This window comes from Panthera pardus, unplaced genomic scaffold, assembly GCF_024362965.1.
Source record: "Panthera pardus isolate Hobbes unplaced genomic scaffold, ASM2436296v1 HiC_scaffold_2, whole genome shotgun sequence".
NCBI classification, from domain to species: Eukaryota; Metazoa; Chordata; class Mammalia; order Carnivora; family Felidae; genus Panthera; species Panthera pardus.
The window spans coordinates 36,611,264-36,629,734 of record NW_026526765.1 but is presented as its reverse complement, the minus strand read 5'-3'; the positions used below and the strand labels follow the sequence as shown (position 1 = coordinate 36,629,734).

Here is an 18,471-nt window from a genome sequence, read left to right as displayed (position 1 = left end):
ATACCCTGCCCAAACCTATGGAGCTAGTAGAAGTAGGATTTGAACCCTACTCTGCCTTCAAAGTCCAACTAAGAGCCTTTATAAATGTTGTCTGTATAAAGCAGGGTGAATGGAAGCAATACACCAAATACAATACACCAAACCAAGAATCAAATCCAAAACTTCTTTGTTTTCAGGCTTTCTAGCCTCATAATATATTACTAATCTCTGTTTCCTTTTTAATTTGCCTTAATGTCTTCTATGTTATAAAAATCCTCAATTAGTAAAACTCCAGATTTATAGAAATAATAAGTCAAGAAATTATTTGCTACATTAATTACTTTTTGTCTTATAAAAAGGATTACTTTAAATATCCCTACTGAAATGTATGTTTCCAGTCAAAATTCAATTAATTTATCTTCTTAGCATTTGTTATTCTATATACTGTCTACATTCACTGCAGAGGTTAAACAGAAGATAAAATACAGTTTTGAATTTCAGAGGACTTGTATCCATGAATACTGTATAGAATTGTTGAATCACTATATGGTACATCTGAAACAAATTGTATGTTAACTATCCTGGAATTAAATTGCAAACTTAATAAAATTAGAAAAAAAAAAGAACTTGAACCCAGTAGTGATGGAGGAAATAAAAACAAATAATTAGTAACAAAAGCAAAGCTAAAATAAGCATACTAAAAATATATGTTGCTCTGGGGGTTGAAAAAAAACAACTAAGAAATTCAGTGTCAGAACAAGGCATGAAGGGTATGTAGAGTGCCAATGGGAAAAGGAATTAATAGAATGGAAGAAACTATCTATTGTACATGTACCTAGGTGAGCATGATGCCAAGGGAAGTGCATGTACTCTCTTGCTTAAGACATGAGGTTCTTGCCATAAAGTGTGAAAGAAAAGGCTGGGAGGGAAGGAAGATGCCTTGAAAACCATGCTGCATTATTTTTACTTAAGAGAGTCGTTGATTTTTTTTTAATGTTTATTTATTTTTGAGAGAGAGACAGAGCACGAGCAGGGGAGGGGCAGAGAGCAAGGGAGACACAGAATCCGAAGCAGGCTCCAGGCTCTGAGCTGTCAGCACAGAGCCTGACGCAGGACTCGAACCCACGAACTGTGAGATCATGACCTGTGCTGAAGTTGGACACTTAACCAACTGAGCCACCCAGGCGCCCCAAGAGAGTCATTGATGGTTTTTGACCTGGCAAGTTATGTGTTAGATAAGTCGCTCTGGGACTGATGGGCAGAATTGACCAGATTCCGTAGACAGGAGGCTTGAGTTATTCTAAGCAAGCACTAGTTCTGCCCAAAGTAGATGACAATGGGAACAGAAAGAGGAATTGACAGGAAAGATTATTCCATACTAAGATGTATAGGACTCAGAAATTGAAAATTAAGGAAAAGACTGAGCCTGAGTATTCAAGAGATATTTCAGAGCAAAAAGTCAAGAAAAGAAACTTGTGGGCAGGTAGACAAGAGAGTCTCATGAGGTCACTTTTCAGAAGCATATTCTTTGCTTAAAAAAACAGAAGTTATATCATACTTTTAGAGTGGGTGACAACTGTATTTTCCTTGGCTAGATAAGGAATGAATCCATGTTAACTCAAGAAAGTGTTATATTATGCAAAGTCTATAACAAGATCTGTGTTTATGTCTGTAAAATAGAGTCAGTGATACTTTAAAAGGAAATTATGAGGTTTAATAGAGCTTTATATTGATAATGAGATTCCTGATGGCTTCAGACCATATTAAGTACCACTAATAAAAAGCTATGGTGTGATAAAAATTATTGCTATAACAATACTAGATGGCACTTTATCCTCTTCATTTCTTCTATTGAGTAAGAGGGATAGAATGTGTTGTTTTTCTTTAAAAATATCTTCTGTCTTAATGAGAGAAATGCAAGAATGTCTGTAAAAGTGAGTATCTTTCAGTGGGTTTCTGGGTGCTCCCCACAAAACTGGATTTCTTTTGGTAAGGAAAGGTAAATGAATACAAAGTAGGCCACCGGCATTGTGTACCACAGTTTGTTATATGCTAGGATATATGATGTGCATGTATTATTTCATTTGATCTGTATAGAAAACCCTGTTTCTATAATAATCTTCATTTTACAGATGAGAAGATTTAAGATGAGAGCATTTAAGTAACTTGTCTCCAAATTAAACAGCTGGTGAGAATTTCTAGTTGAAGATAGTTGCAGTGGGAATTGTAAAGGGCAAATGGATGAATACAACTTATACATAGATATAAGAACCAAACAGCCTTGGTGACTGATCAAGTGTGAGATTGAACAGATTTAAGGCCAGGAGTCTTCTAGGATTCCTCCGGGGTTTCTGGCTTGCAAATAAGGTATAGAGTTGTTCCATCCCCTGGCATAGGGGACATGTGAGAGATACATATGCAAGGAGAAGATGAGCTTGAGCATGTGCCTGCTGTAAGACATGAGTGTGAGATATGCACGGGGATAGACTTAATAGGCTGCTGATTATGAGGATTGGGAGGCTTACAAGACAGGAATGGACTGGAGGTGGAGCTTTGGAGTCATCAGTTATGAATTAATCATAAAGACATGGATGAGTGTGTGATATTGCTCAAAGAGCCTGTGTAGAAGAGAAGATAAAAGAGCTATGCGTGACACCCAGCAGCCTTCAGGGGGAGGGCAGGGAGACAAGCTCACAGATGGGACTGATAAGAGTGTCCAGAAAAGTGAAAATCCTCAGGGTACACACGGTTTCATTTTAGAGTTCAATGATGTCACTTCTTTGGGAAATAGCTATTACAATATTGCATCTCCTCTACACCTCTCCTCTGTCCTTGGTGTATTCAGTGGCACATTTTGCATTTCCATTAAAAAAGTAGGAAAAAAAAAAGAGAAAATATGTCATTGAAATTGACAGTGCATGATGTATGATTGGCGTGGGTATATGTATACTTGTCTATAAATGCGAGGATAAGTTTTGACACAAGACTGATGAAATCTTCAAACCGACAAGTATTTACTGTTACATAATCCTGGGGGTAGGGACAAGGGGAGAGAAGACCTATTACAGTTCTTTCTTGTACTACTACTTTTATCCCAAGAGTCGGAATGATAGTAACTATGAAAGGTATATGCAGTTGTATATCTTGCCAAAATGTAACCCAAGTAGTCTAAGAAGGAGAAGTAATGTAAAATAAAGGTATCTTGGTTAACAGAAATTTCTGTCGTAGAAATTTACATCATTTACACAACAAAACTGCCAGAAGAGGATACCTATGACCAGGATGAAGTAACTCATATTTCTGGAGACTATTTCATGATGATAGGGTCGTGCTAGTTGATCTGCTTCTTCATGTTTATATGTATAGACTTGTAACAAATATGCAGTCTGTTCACTACAGGGTCAATAGACTTTAAATAACCCTCGTGAAAATAACATTACAATCATCTTCAATGAATTCAATTACACTGTGTTAACCTGGAATAAAGTTCCTGGTTTTCTTCCAATTTTAATATAAGGTGAGATGAGAATGTTTCAAAAGGCAGCTAGTAATCATAAACATGTTGAAAATTAAATCAGAAATTTTAAGGAAGAATTATTTAGAAAAATAGAGGGAATATATTTAAAGTATTTGTTCAATTAAACAGTGATAAAAGTGCAAGTTAAGTAGATTCTAGTTTAAAATCTAGAGTAGTCTCGGGGCACCTGGGTAGTTCAGTCGGTTAAATGTCTGACTTCAGCTCAGGTCATGATCTCACGGTCTGTGAGTTTGAACCCTGTGTCGGGCTCTTTGCTGACAGCTCAGAGCCTGGAGCCTGTTTCAGATTCTGTGTCTCCCTCTCTCTTTGCCCCTCCTCCCACGCATGCTCTGTCTCTCTTACTCTCAAACATAAATAAAACATAAATTTTTTTTTTAAAACCTAGAGTAGTCTGTTCAATTATTTTTAACCTCAGAACAAAATTGGTTTTTCTCATTTCAAACTAAAAAAGAAGGAAGCATAAATATTTGGAGTACTATGAAGCCATGGGCTAGCCTAAAATTTATGGTTGACCGAATCTGTACTCCTAAGATATAATTTATATTGCCAGTATTTTTAGTATCTTAGTGTTTGATTGATTGGTAATTTGACATATAAAGTACTTCAAAGCATCTCTAAAGAGTCTTCCCCAAAATGATATTTTTTAAGGTAGATCTTCTTGTTTTATGCTTCTCCTTTATTTCCATGCATATTACTTGTTAAATATAGGGGAGGTTGTCTTTGTTCTTTTATCAGGTAAATGGAGGATTGAGTGTTCTTGAATTTATTTCAGTAATACTTTATATCAAATGATTTTTAGAATTCTATAAACAATGCATCGCTTTAAGAATATATTAATTAGATTTTAATTTGTAACCATTGAAGGAGTTACCATCTTTACAGAATAAACACTTCATTCTTGTACTCATTTATTTAACCATAAGTCATTAAATTTCTTTATGAGGGGGCAAAGAATGGTTATTGTCTATTAAAATCTGATTTTTTTATTTGTTGTAGGTTTTATTGGGATTTAATAATGCTTATAATGATGGTTGGAAATCTGGTCATCATACCAGTTGGAATCACATTCTTTACAGAACAAACAACAACACCATGGATTATTTTCAATGTGGCATCAGATACAGTTTTCCTTTTGGACCTGATAATGAATTTTAGGACTGGCACTGTCAATGAAGACAGTTCTGAAATCATCCTGGACCCTAAAGTGATCAAGATGAATTATTTAAAAAGCTGGTTTGTGGTTGACTTCATCTCATCAATCCCAGTGGATTATATCTTTCTCATTGTAGAAAAAGGAATGGATTCAGAAGTTTACAAGACAGCCAGGGCACTTCGCATTGTGAGGTTTACAAAAATTCTCAGTCTCTTGCGTTTGTTGCGACTTTCAAGGTTAATTAGATACATACATCAGTGGGAAGAGGTAAGACATATCTTTTACTTTTTTCAAGCCACTATATCATGAGATTGTTAACTATCACTTTTAAGATGAACACCTGTACAATGTGTAATAAGTTTTATGAGATTCGAGAAGAAAAATTCTACTTATTCTTTTTGGTGCATAAGTGATGTATTTGTATCTTCAAAAGATATGGTCAAAAAAAAAAAAGATATGGTCAAATACTGGATTTGAATCAACTGAAAAAAAAAGTGATTATAAAACATTTGTTTTATGCCAATTAAGTCTCTTTAAAAACAAATCCCCTCTAATCAACAAATGTTTATCCTAACCAATGCAGTCCCTTCTCTACCATGGGAAGTTTCTTTTTATTTAATATGAATACATCAAGTACCATCTTTGAACAAAGATGTGTAGGGTCTGATTGCTAATCTAGTTTGCATCATTAGTTCTGTGAGATAATCTGGTTTATATTTCATCTAACACTGAAATTTCAGAGAATTTGTGTTTGAAGAAAAAACTTTGAAAAAGTATTTCCAAGTTGTATATATAGAGACTAATTTCAGCATAATAATTTTCTCAGTGTTATGCTTTGCCTATAATTAATTATTATAGTTGTGCCCTATTAATTCGTTTCAAAATACTGAAAAACAGGCTACCCTGGAGAGAAATTATTACATAGAAAACACAAATAGTACAGTGCATAAATACAGTGAATCTGGCCAATGTTTTGCTGAAGAGGGCATCTGTTGTTCTTATGCAGTGGGTGGGTCCTGAAAGGGCTCAGCCAACTGGAGTTTCCAAGGATCTGAGTTAAATGTGCCAACACTGAGCAAAGGAGTTTATGTCCCTAATTCCAGAGTATGCATAATAACCTTTTTGACTTTATTTTCCTTCTAAGTCTGCTTTTTTACATTAATTATAACCTGAATTTTACTGTTTGCATAAAAATGAGGGTCAAAAAGGCCCGGAGTCTCTAAACCAGCACTAATGACAACAGTATACTGGCAATAGATTAATTATTGCTTTAGTCACTACCAAAATGCTTTTTAACATGTTTGGGAAGAATTATGTTTTGGAATTTAGGTTTAAACCAGTCATAGAATAGAAATTCTGTGAACATTCGCTCTGCTTTCTGTGAGACGGTAGCTGTGTTTTGTGTGTGCCTGTCAATGACATTTTGGTTCACAGGATTTTAGAAAATGACATGCAATAATAAAACACTGTGTAAGACACTGCTGAAAGGCATAAAAATGGGCCATTCTTAAAATATGGATATGGATTATATTCAAAATCAAAAGAAGCACGTTTGAGAAATTGGATTCATCTTGTAATGTGTCTCTATATAGCACATTCCATCTAAAATGTTATAAATGTTTGGTTCTTAAAATCTGTTATACCAGTTTGAGATTAATATCAAATCAAGATGATTATTGATAATAATAGTTAATATTTATTGAGGGCTTATTATATGTCAAATGATATATTGTATTCTTTACATGGATTAGTTCCCTTTCCTAATTTTGGTAGCTTGCCCAGAAAACCGGAGTTGGTAAAAGCTGGAGCTGGGATTCTAACCTTCTAATCTGACCCCAGGGCAAATGCTTTTAACATTTTATAACATTATATAACAAAACTGTATAGTTTCTCACTATTACATGCATTCTTTCAATGATAAATACCTTAATATTCCACTGTTTTATAGATTGAGTAAGAAATTGTAGGAAACTTTTCTTAACAAAGGTTGTGTCTGTGCAACATTAGAGTTGAACATTTACCTCTTAAAACATGGTCACAAGCGTGTTTTGTGTTTTTTTTAATGAATATCCTGTAAGAAGAAAAGTCACTGATATAAATAGCCAGGCAATTAAAAATACAGTGGGCAATGTGACTATTTGCAGTGTCTTGTAGTTTTAACCCAATTACCCTAGGGAGTGGTAGCAGGATGAACAGATGGTGTCCTATCAGATAAAATGGCAGGCCATGCAGTCATAGAAGAGGACACTCCATACACGGTTGCCCTCTGGTTCCTGGCAGTGGTGACAGGCACCTAGATCTGTGTAACATGATGGTGTTTTAAAGATGCCATGATATAATTCAGGGTCATCGGCTTTCTGCGATCATTACTATAAAATGCAATTTAATATGCACTTACAGAAATTTGGTAGCCAAACACATTGAGCCTAGAGTTGTGAGTTGGCAAGATCTTTCTTAAAAATAAATGATCTTGATGATAAAATGAACCATAAGCTCATTTAAGTGAAGAATGTTTTCTTGATTATATGATGTATGTGGAGAATCACATATATCAGTGATATTTAATGTCTGCTAGTAATACTGTTAAACAGGGAAGAAACAGGAATAATTAATCCAGAATTTGCTACAAATTATTTCATCACCTTCATGATTCAAACCAAAAGCAGAGAGAAACTTGAATGGTTCCAAAGTGGCGGATCTTTACCTGATTTTTATAAATGCCACTGGGATGTGTTTACATGTAGAACATACAACAAATAAATCAGAAGAATTTGCTCTGTGAGCATTTGGCATAAGACTGCAGAGGAAGATGTGAGTTCACCCACATGTCTTTGAGTTCTGAGTGTTTTAGTACCAAGCTGGCTAATGCTAAATTCAGCAAATTTGGGGAAGTAATGTGTGAAGTCTGGAAGCTGCCACTGTTCTAAATGAATCATTCCCAAGGAAAGTGGCTGCCTTCTATAGGAAACTGCTTCCATCTTCAATGATGCATTTTTTTTTTTCGGTCTGAATTAGTTCAACTGAAAAACAACAAGAAGTGCCAAAGCCAAATAAATTAGAGAAATATTGTGAATGAAATACAGAAACTTTAAAATTTAGCCCTTATGTTACTGTCATTACTAAAGTTGAATGTAGTGGCTAATGTAGAAGGAAAGAGGTGATTTGGCCAACTCATTTCTGAAACACTTGGTGTTAAGGAGTCAGGAGGGAAGTTGTTTTCACAAGGCAATTAGATCAATGGCTTTAGGATGCAAAAGTAGAGAGCTCTCTGATGCTATACTGAAACTTTACATATGCTAGGTGACATGAAAATCTGTAGCAATTTAGATAAATCAGGCCAGAACATTCCTTTTCCTGTGATCTCCAGAAAACCTAGGTGCATCTTTCCCACTCTTGTATTTTGGTTGAAAAAAAAAATCATCCCCTTAATTCATCATGTTGTTGTTCATGTTATATTTCCAGTAAAGAGGGACTCAAGCCTGGGTGTTATTTTGTAACCCATCACAGAAGGAGCCCATTCTCTGTGACCTAAAAGAAACAAAGTGAGGAAATCCCCCTCCCCCACCAAATAAAATGGAGCATTAGTAGCAATTTAGGACCATCCCAAACCCTGAAGAGATAAAAGGTAGATTAAGAGGTTAGTAACCGGAGGTTATTCAGTTAGCAAAGGTGAAGTGTTCTAGGATTCTTAAATCCTTCATTTGCTGATGTCAGTCACTTTATCAAAGAGGGATAACCCTTGATATTATTTGAGAGTTAGGAAATAGTCATTGAAAAGAGACATGTTCTCTGTAATGGTTATCTTTTTTGTAGGATCGTATGTCACATAAAGTGTAAAATCTTCATGCACAATGTAAACAAAGTGTTGGAAGTGCATGACACTTGTGTAATAAGTATGGCTTTGGAATACAGATGTATAATATTTTATTTTGTATTCCTTATCTCCTGTGCCCTCAATCTTCCTTGTGTAGATTTGAGACATGCCATAATTAAATAAATCCATTTTAGGCTGGAAGAGGGTTTATGGTTCTGATCTTCATATATGTCTGTAGCAATTTCAGATGAATAATGTTTATGGAACATTGAGATGCTCTTCTTCAATCAATATTAGATTTTTATGTTAGCTTAGAGGTAGGTTTATATACGAAGTGTGTTTAACAACAGAGCATTAATAAGGAAATTTATTCCACAGGGAGCTGATGCAGACTGTGGTTTCTGTCTTTGGTTAATTTTAGCATTCTAATTGGTTTAGATTAGAAACTAACTCTTGCTATAAATTGCCTATCTATAATTACACAATACATACTCTAACTACTTTCATTTTTTAAGAAAACACATCGAATTCTAAGATTTGCTGTAAGCAAACACCAGTATTTTCCTACACTTACCCCCCAACTAAAAGTAAGAGAGACTCTATTGCCTATCACATCAAATCTGTGTTTCTTTGCTGTGCCTTCAAGGCTCTCCAGCAAACTGTTCCCCCATCTCACCACTGTCACTTCACATTTGTACCCAACAACTCTCTCCTGTTTGTGTTTTAGTTTTACAGTGCTTGCAGAGAATGGTTCTTTCTGCTTCTGCAGTTTTGCATGTGCCACACCTCAGATGTGGAAAGCTTTGTTCTTTTTTTCTATCACTCCTTTAAAAACTAGGCTGAAACTCATCTCCAGAAAATATTCGACCTGGAGGGACTGGGCTGTAATGGTCAGTGCCTTTAATTTGGGTTGTTTTACTGGCCCTTCTTGCATTTGTTCATGCAGATAGCTTTGTTGCTAATGCTTATTTATATGCATTTTCTTTTTCTTTTGCCGGATATAGGCGTCTATAGGGAACAGTCCTTGTCAACTTTGCCTTTGCCTCTCCTTGTACACTGGTACAGAGTTCTGAAAGGTTATCAGAGCATGCCTGTCCCCTAAATACATGACAGTCCTCCATGTTCTAAATCCATTAAATAATTGCAAGGGAATATTCATTTTTTACTCCCAAGCAATTACTGAGTAGCTCCTATGTGCAGATGCTGCATGAGAGAATTCAAAGCAGATCCCAGCTTTCCAGCTTTGTAGGAAAAACAGACATGTGAGCAAATAATCACAGATGGTGTGGTAAGTGGCAGAATAAAGGAGGGAGTGAACAACAGAGGGTGGTTTTTTTTTTGTTTTTTTTTTTTTTCCCACAAGAAGAGAGGCTCACAGTTATCTGAACTGAGTTTCAAAGCTGGAGTCTGAATTCCCAAGCTGACTGAATGGGAGAGGGAAGGGCATTCCAGTGAGATCTGAGGGACAGGCAGCCTGGCTCAGACAGCAGTTCCGTATCTCCAGAATCTAGGTTGTAAAGGGAGTGAGCTTGGAGGTATAGACATGAATTTGTGCTAATGATGGACTTAATAAGGTGTCATTGAGGCATTTAGGTAGAGGGGTGCATTTTAGGGTGCTGCAGAATGAAGGGGATTAGAGACCACTGAGGATGGACTTAATAATACCAGTTAGGAGGTGGCTCAGTAGGTTGAGCGACCTACTTCGGCTCAGGTCAAGATCTCACGGTTTATGAGTTCGAGCCTCACATCGGGCTCTGTGCCGACAGCTCAGAGCCTGGAGCCTGCTTCGGATTCTGTGTTTCCCTCTCTCTCTGCCCCTCCCCCACTCATGCTCTGTCTCTCTCTGTCTCAGAAATAAATAAACATTAAAATGATAATAATACCAGTTAGGTGACAAATGTATCACGCATTTGCCTGCATCTATACAGCAAGTGTGCTATTTAGTTTTCTAGAGGGAGATTTAACTTTTACAAGTACTCTTGCCCTTGAAATGTTTGTAGCAATAGTAAAATATGAGATGATCTTATATGAAGTCTTTTTTAATGTTTTATAATTTCAGTGTCAATTATAATTGATATAATGAATATTATCGTATATAATATATATAATGAATATTATCACGTAATATATATTATATCATATATAATATATAATGATATATAAATATATGTGCTATATTAGTATGTATAACACATGTACTAATATTAATATTATTGATATAGTTGTATTTGAGATTTGTATTTCGCATCACCAGAAACATGGTGAGGTGAAATGAACCCTATACTGGAAATTAGTATATGTAGGACTTCATTCAGATTGTGTGCCTTTTATTTTCTATTTAATCTAGGGAGAAGCCCTTACAGTGAGTGATTCATGCCTATAAACTTGATAGAAAAGTTGTGAAGTTCAAACGAAATGAAATGCATGTATGTATGTGTGTATACACGCACACACATAATGTATGTGTGTATACACACACACATATTCATAAGATTCATGATGCCATCTTTCTCACATTAACACATTTGCTGACATTGACATTATTACCTGTGTGTGGTGAGTTGCTTAATATTTTCTGCAGGCAAATATTGATTCTGCTAAAGACCACTAGGTGTCCTCTACTGGTTGTGTTACCTCAGGGTTCTATATTCTAAAAAAACAAAATTGTCTTCTTTGGCAATTGTTCACTCACACTCTCTTAAAATCACCTAATTCCTGGCTGTTTATGTCTAGGTAAAATAGATGACTATGACTATTCATCTATGCAAAAATAATTTCTCTTTCCCTGTCCTTTCTCCTCAGGTTAAACAAAGAGTTTATGTTCTTTCTCTAAGGAATTATTTTTATTCTGAGAGAACTGTTTTCAATTATTATACTGTGTATTTTCTAAGATGATATTTTAACAGATACCCTGAAGTTCTAAAGTACAATGTGAAATGGGTGTTTGGGTATGAAATGTTGTGAGGCCAAGACAGTTAAGTAGAATTAACAAAGTATGCGTGGGTATATGTCTGTGTGTGTGAGAGGTGAGATACGTGATTTTATGAACGCTCTTTGTTAGTGCCCTACAGCACACCTGTATAATTCTGATGCTTTGGACATGGAATTCTCAGTTTCATGAAAAACAAGATCATATTTGAAATGTTCAGACCTTTATTTTAAGATTAAAATTCTAGACTTTATTAATGTCCTGTTATGGGCCCAGACTGTGCTTCCATTTTGCACGTTTTTATACACTTCCACAGCTGTATGTTGATAATAGCCAGACACGTATCCAAAGCTTTAAAATCATGTACCTCCTATCTCAAAGTCTACACAAGTGCGTGACGTCTCTATAAAGATATCTCTTGAGATCCTCAAGCTCAGTATGTCCATTTCCCTTTCAAGTGTTCTCCTTCTCTGTTTCTTTTTACTCAGTTAAAATCTCAGCGGTATCCTTGACTTCTCCTTTGCTTTCAATCTCTGTAGCTAACAATAACCAGATCCTATTGGTTCTACTTCTTGAAGGCGGTTTGAATTCTCATACTGTAGCCCTGAATCTTCTCTATCTTCATCCTAGTTCAAGCCAACACCAGTCATCGCTCATTTTTTATATTTCTCATTTTATAATAGACTAATTAGTAGATTTTAAAATTCACCCTTGCTTGTGTTCCCAAGACCTCAAAAGTGCTATTTTGAAAGAGCAAATATTACTATGTCATCTACCTACTGAAAATGTTTCTATGATTTTTCATTACTATTAGGATAAAATCCAAAATTCAAGGTCCTTTGAAATATGAGTCTTTTTATTTGAGCCTGGGAAACTACTTGCTCCTTATTTTTTACTATGCTGGACTTCTTTATATGCTGTTTTAAGACCTTACATATGTTGTTTACTTTTCCCAGAATTTTGTTTCTTTGGCCAACCCCAGTTTATCCATCACATTTTGTTCCTTTAATGTTGACTTTAATTTAAACTTCTTTGGGGTAGAATTACCTAATCTCTCAGGTAATGTGAATTCTATCTATAATATGCTGGCATAGCCCATGTGCTTTTGCTTTGTAACATTCATCACTTTTGTAATTTCTCTTCAATGATGCTTTTCCAACTATATATTAAATTCCAGAAGTGGGGGAAAGTCATAAATTTCTTGTATCTTTAGTTCCTAGCAGAGTGTCTGGAAAATAATAAGGCATAGGAACACTTGCTAAATGAGTTAGATTACGCCCTCAAGGAAATTTCAGATTAGTAGGGAAAGAAAACATGTAAATAAACAGGCAAGCAAAACACTAGAGTGTCTTGAATCCAATATTAGAGGCAATTATAGTATAGACAACAAAACAAGAGAGACAGATGCATTATGAGAGTGTGGTGGAAGGTCGAAGAGAAGCTCTAAATAAGGCTTCCTAGTCATGGCAACTTTGAAAACTAAGTTTGAAAGTATATGTCCTTCCAAGTGGATAAGCCTGGGAAATATTCCAAGGGCATTTAGAAATCATGAATAAAATCAATCAAGTTCTTCCTTTATAGATGGAGATGATAATAATTTTCTGCCCAATATCATAGAATTGTATAGAGTCTCCAATGAGGTGTTATTGTTGAGCATACTTTGAAAGTTTATAGAAATGTAAATTGTTGTTATCACAAAAGTTGCTACTAGTTTAAAATATGAAAAATCTCAACAGAGAGTTCGACTGTTGGCTCTTTAATGTGCTTACTGCCTGTCCATACATTGGAAGTATTATAAACACTATTATGGATTGCTTCCACCTGAAATATACTGAGTATAGAATTGAAGTAGCAAATAAATCAAACAGTTTAGGTCAAAGTGCATTTAGCCTCACATTTATCTGACATAATTTTTCTAGAAAAAATGTTTCCATTTTCCCTTCCATTGTGCACACAGTTACAACATGTATTATGGCTACTGCTATTTTAGACTCATCCACCTGCTGTTAGAGTGAAAACTGGGAATGCCATTTGTTCATGAGTATCGGACACACAATTTATGATGTGATTCTGGTTTAAACATGAATTCTGGTTCAATTTCCAGAGTGTTCATAATAAACATGTGTTACTTTAATTATCTAGGTAATTATCTCAGTTGAATAGGTCACTTTTGTTGGTCCTGTATACTGTGGTGCACCTGTCTACAAGCGAGAAAGGTGTGATGAGATATGACATAAATTGGAAGATGTTACGGTGCCACCCAAGAATATTTTATTGTTATAAATGATTAAATGAAATTAAACTCCCTTCTGAAGGCAATGTCGAATATACTTATCTAATCATAAAGAGAGAAATGTGTGCTTTTTTATTGTTAGTTTATAACAAACCTATTTTTTACTTTAGGTACAATGTCAAAGAGGTTTTTCTTATTAATTTGAAGTATTTTAGGAAACAAAATTATGTTTGCCTTATGTCAAAAGTAGTAGTTGATATCTGTTTCACTGAGCAAAGCATAGTAATTGAGGTACGTTAGAAATTGTCACAGAAAGTCAGTTTTCTTAACTCACTTATAACTGTAATGAAGGCTCAAGAATAAATAAAATTAGAATCCTCAATCACACCGGATAATGGCTGAGAAAGACCTACTTTGACTACTCTTTCTGTCTTGCTGACGTATTCACTTTAGATTTTGTATTAGAGGAGTCGTGTCTTAGTGTGAAAACGAAATACATTTGGTTGGTTATATAATTCTGGTGGCTATTTTGAGTTAAGCCTGCCATTTAGGCCATTTTTTTAAAAGAGGGTCAAAGGGGTCAAAATCTTTTCTTATTACATCTTAAAGTGAAAGTAGACATTGAGTAAGGATTCCGGAAGCTAGTCCCAATTCTATATAATTTAAAGCAGTTGCAAAGAAAAAGAATAGCTGTTTTGAGATCATCTTATTCGTCAGGAGTGGTGAAATCAGAAAGGATTTCCCAGTAAGTTTGGTCATCAAGTGTGAATTTTGCAATAATGTGCTAATTATCTGAATGTGCTACTTTTTTTTGTCATTACTGTTGTGGACATATGAGTTCGGTGGACATAGGAGTTTGGTGAACATACAAAGTAAAGGGAGTTCAGCTTAATTAAAATGAAAGTCAGGAGTATGTTGTACAATTCATGTTTAGATGCCATCCTCTCACTTAAAAAAAAATATGGCCAATGGCTTCTACTTGGCCTATATGGTTGTTTTAATAATTGAAGAGAAAATTCATGGGAAAGGACTTTGTGCACTCTACTGTGGAAAGTCTAAAGAGACTTATTAATTTAATTTTAGATATAATTTTTATCATATAAATTAACTTAAGATGTAATTAGCCAGTCAAATTATTTCAATGATTTTTTTCATAGAATTTCTGAAAGAATAAAATTCTTACCTTCCTGAATATTGTAGATCATAGCAGAGAGTAAAAGGTAGAGTTTGGACTGTGGTAGTGTGTGCTTTGAAATTTAGAATCCAAGGGCTATAACTGACTAATAATATCTAACAAAACTACTTGGAGTATCAGTTAACTTTGTGGAGGTTACACAAAGTGTTTGAGTATGGGAAGCAGTTCTCCATTATGGGAACATATTCATCTCCGTGACACTGAGGAGAAGCATAATAAATGTCCAGAACAGATGCTTCTAGTTGACTGGGAGTGAATCATAAGCATGCAAGTGTACAATTTTTAATAATATTGTACAATTAAAATGCTTCCCCTTTTTATTTAATCTGAAATTCAGAGAAATGCAGTCTTCGCTAGTCCTTAACCTGGTAGAGGATGACCTCCCCTCCTTCCTCTGGCATGTATTTGCTGTAGAAGCAAAATAATTTTAGAATGACAGATATTACCAAAAAAAAAAAATGCTACTAATTTGTTAGGAAAGGGTTACTGAAGAACTTCTAGATTTATGATCATTTAGGCTCACATAAATTATTACCTTTAGAATAATATTAGACCATGTATGGATTCCAAAAGTAGTATATGTATTTCCTCTTCTGACTTTCAGGGCCAGGTTATGAGTAACAGACTTGAAAGTACTAAATGACTGATGAGTCATTTTTATGGCTTTTTCAGCTTGAAGAGTATCCTATAGACCTTCAAATATACTCAAACATTACCAAATAACATTGTAGCAGGCTACTGGTTGGCGGGTGGAGAGAGTAATTCTTGAATAGTAGAGAGTAATTCTCTATACAAAAAAGATAGATATATGAATATGTGTATCATAACTTGAGTGAGAGGTGCCTTTGTGTGAGAGACGGGCTCTACAGGCTGTAAGAAGTTTAGTTGGGCTGCAGGGGAGACAGGGAAACATCAGAAAGCAATTAAGAAAAAAATATTTTACAGTTTTGCTGAAGTCTTTCCTTGTTGCCAAATTATCAGTATTTGCCTAATATCAAAGATGAATGTTTTAGTGTTTCTAAGTGTTACTGCTGGACTTTTGCCAACTAAATCAACCATCCCCCTTCCCTTTAATAGAATTGTTATTTCACATGTTCCAAAAATCTCCAAAGTCTTGAAATTAGAAAGTGGCTCTGTGGCTTCAGATTAAAAAAAAATTTCCAGTTAGCACATGTTCTAGCAAAATGCTACTATTTTTGAAAGAATTCTGTTCAGTAGCGTATTTCTTAAATGTATGATTCATATACAGTTAAACACTGTATATGTAATATATACTAACTCTTCTAAATAAAAATAAGAGACTAGGCTGTTAGATACTTACCTGACTTCTCATTTGCCAACTTCATGTCTTTATATGATTACCAAGTGTAGTATTTAATATATATTAAATGACCCTCCACCACATGCTAAGCACTGTACTGCGTACAGGAGTATAAAGATAGATAATCCACAACCATGGCTAAAAGTGATTTTGTCATCGAGTGGAGGGGTTAGAAAAGGACATCAACGCTCATAACAGATGTGTGAATTCTTATCTATTGGAAATTGTTGAATGGAAGATTTTAATAATGATTCTAAGGCTATATCTCATTTCAGTCTGAATCACAAAGCTCGATCAATTCATAAAGTTGCTAATGGAGCAGGAGTAGGGAGTGGTGGTATCTGGACCAAGTATCCGCCACCCTTTGATTAGTCATTAGAAACAAAAAGGGCCATTAAATACCACGTGTTACTAAAATGTGAAATCTGCCGAGTTTTACAAACCAAAAAAAAAAAAAAAAAAAAAAGCACTTTTATTTAATATAATACTAAAACCGCATTGAGTTTGCAAAATGACTTCCATACTGGAATAGGAAATATTTCATTTCATTCAAATCATTGAAATTTGTGAAAGACTCCTAAATATTGAAAGGTTTTTTTAAGAAGAAAGACAATATATTTAAATTTCATACACAGTATTATAACATCTGTAATTAGTGAGAGAATTTAGCAAAAAAGAACCTAGATTCTCTCTCTTTCTCTCTCTTTTCTATAGTACAGATGCTCTTGCATGGGACTCCTAACTAGAAAATGTGTTATTCCAATTAAATGAATGATCCTTAAGAAATATCAAGAAGCTGAACTGCATTCGGGACCTGAATGCCCAACAGCAAATCAGCTGTTCTGTAAATATGGAAACACCCGCTCTATTCAGAATGCTTGAATTGTGTCCACATTCTGTGCATAAGTATCATGTTCATCTTTGTGCCTCCTAGTTCCTGCCCCTGCACTGAGTCACTTGTAGTATGGGTACCTGCAGATACTGCTGCAATTTTCTTTCCTGATGAACCCTTGGGTTGATAGAGTCTACCTACAAAAGAAATGTATTCTTTCCATCAAAGGCTGTTCTCAAATATCCCTTCAGTGGTAAGACTATTTATTGATGTTGTTTTTATTGTTGTGGTGGTCATGGTGGTTGTCAGTCTTGTTGAGAAGAAGCAGGCCAGTGAAATTACCCTGAGTCTCGGGCTGGATAATACTATCTGTTCTTCAGAGAAGTGAGGAGTCAGATGTTCTAGCTGTAATGATAGATGTCATGATAGAAAATCAACTCCTTTCTCTGCTTCCTGAGAAAGCGAAGTCCCTCCAGTATCAATTCCTCTTATCACCTTTACTTCTGTGGAAGCAGGAATTTTTCCCTGTCCTCCCTCTGTCACATTTCCCATTAGAAGGTATGCTAACAATGAGTGTAAACGAAATCTCTATTAGTAATTTTTTTTTTACAACTGTGAAAAAAGAAACATAATTCTCTTATCAGGAGACACACACACACGGGAGAGAGAGCCTTAGCATAGGGTCAGGGCATCCTATTTCAGGACTTTGGGTACTATCTATTTCATTATCCCTTCAACTGAGGAATGGAATATTGGGGGTGAATAAGTCAGTGTGATACACTCCTTAGATGGAGAACTATTGATTTTATCTATTCATTAGTTGCTATATTATTTTATTTCTGCCTTTCAAAACAGATAAAAGTTGTATGAAAAAAAGGTCATTAACAAGATGATTAAATTCAAAATAGAATACTTCCAAATTGGCAAAATAAGTTGCTTAACTTGCAAGACCAAAGATATCAAGTTAATTATTTTTCCTTTTTACCTAATATAGATATCCAGACGATATTTATTTTACTCAATTATTTTATTTGATACGGAAAGTAAATGACTGCTTCGGGTTAAAAACTACAATTTAAATGCGATACAATTTTACACATTCTATAAACATTTTATTTTTTTAAGATTAAAACAAATGTTTATGTATTTATTTTCAGAGACAGAGACAGAGAGGGGCGGGGAGAGACAGAAAGAGAGGGAGAGAGAGAATCCCAAGCAGGCTCCATGCTGTCAGCACAGAGCCTGATGAGGCTCCGTCAAAACCTGAGCTGAAATCAGGAGTTGGACGATCAACCAGACTGAGCCACCCAGGCTCCCTTATAAACATTTTCTTCCAAATTATGCTATTAAATTTTTCCTAAAGGAAAAAAAAAAGTGTTCAGTATATTTTTCTAAAGAAAATAATCAAAATAATTTCCTCACAGTTCAGTCATGCAGGCATGTAATTGTTACAAACTTGGGGCTGCCAAACGAAATC

At 35.1% G+C, this 18,471-nt stretch overlaps 1 protein-coding gene across 1 annotated transcript in view; it reads left to right on the top strand.

Annotated features, from left to right (window-relative positions):
* The window catches only part of HCN1 (hyperpolarization activated cyclic nucleotide gated potassium channel 1), a 391,050-nt gene that overhangs the window by 43,261 nt on the left and 329,318 nt on the right, over positions 1-18,471 (top strand). The window contains exon 2 of the mRNA XM_019464315.2: positions 4,514-4,937. Coding sequence (XP_019319860.2) covers positions 4,514-4,937 — 424 coding nt within the window. The remainder of the gene's footprint in view (positions 1-4,513; positions 4,938-18,471) is intronic.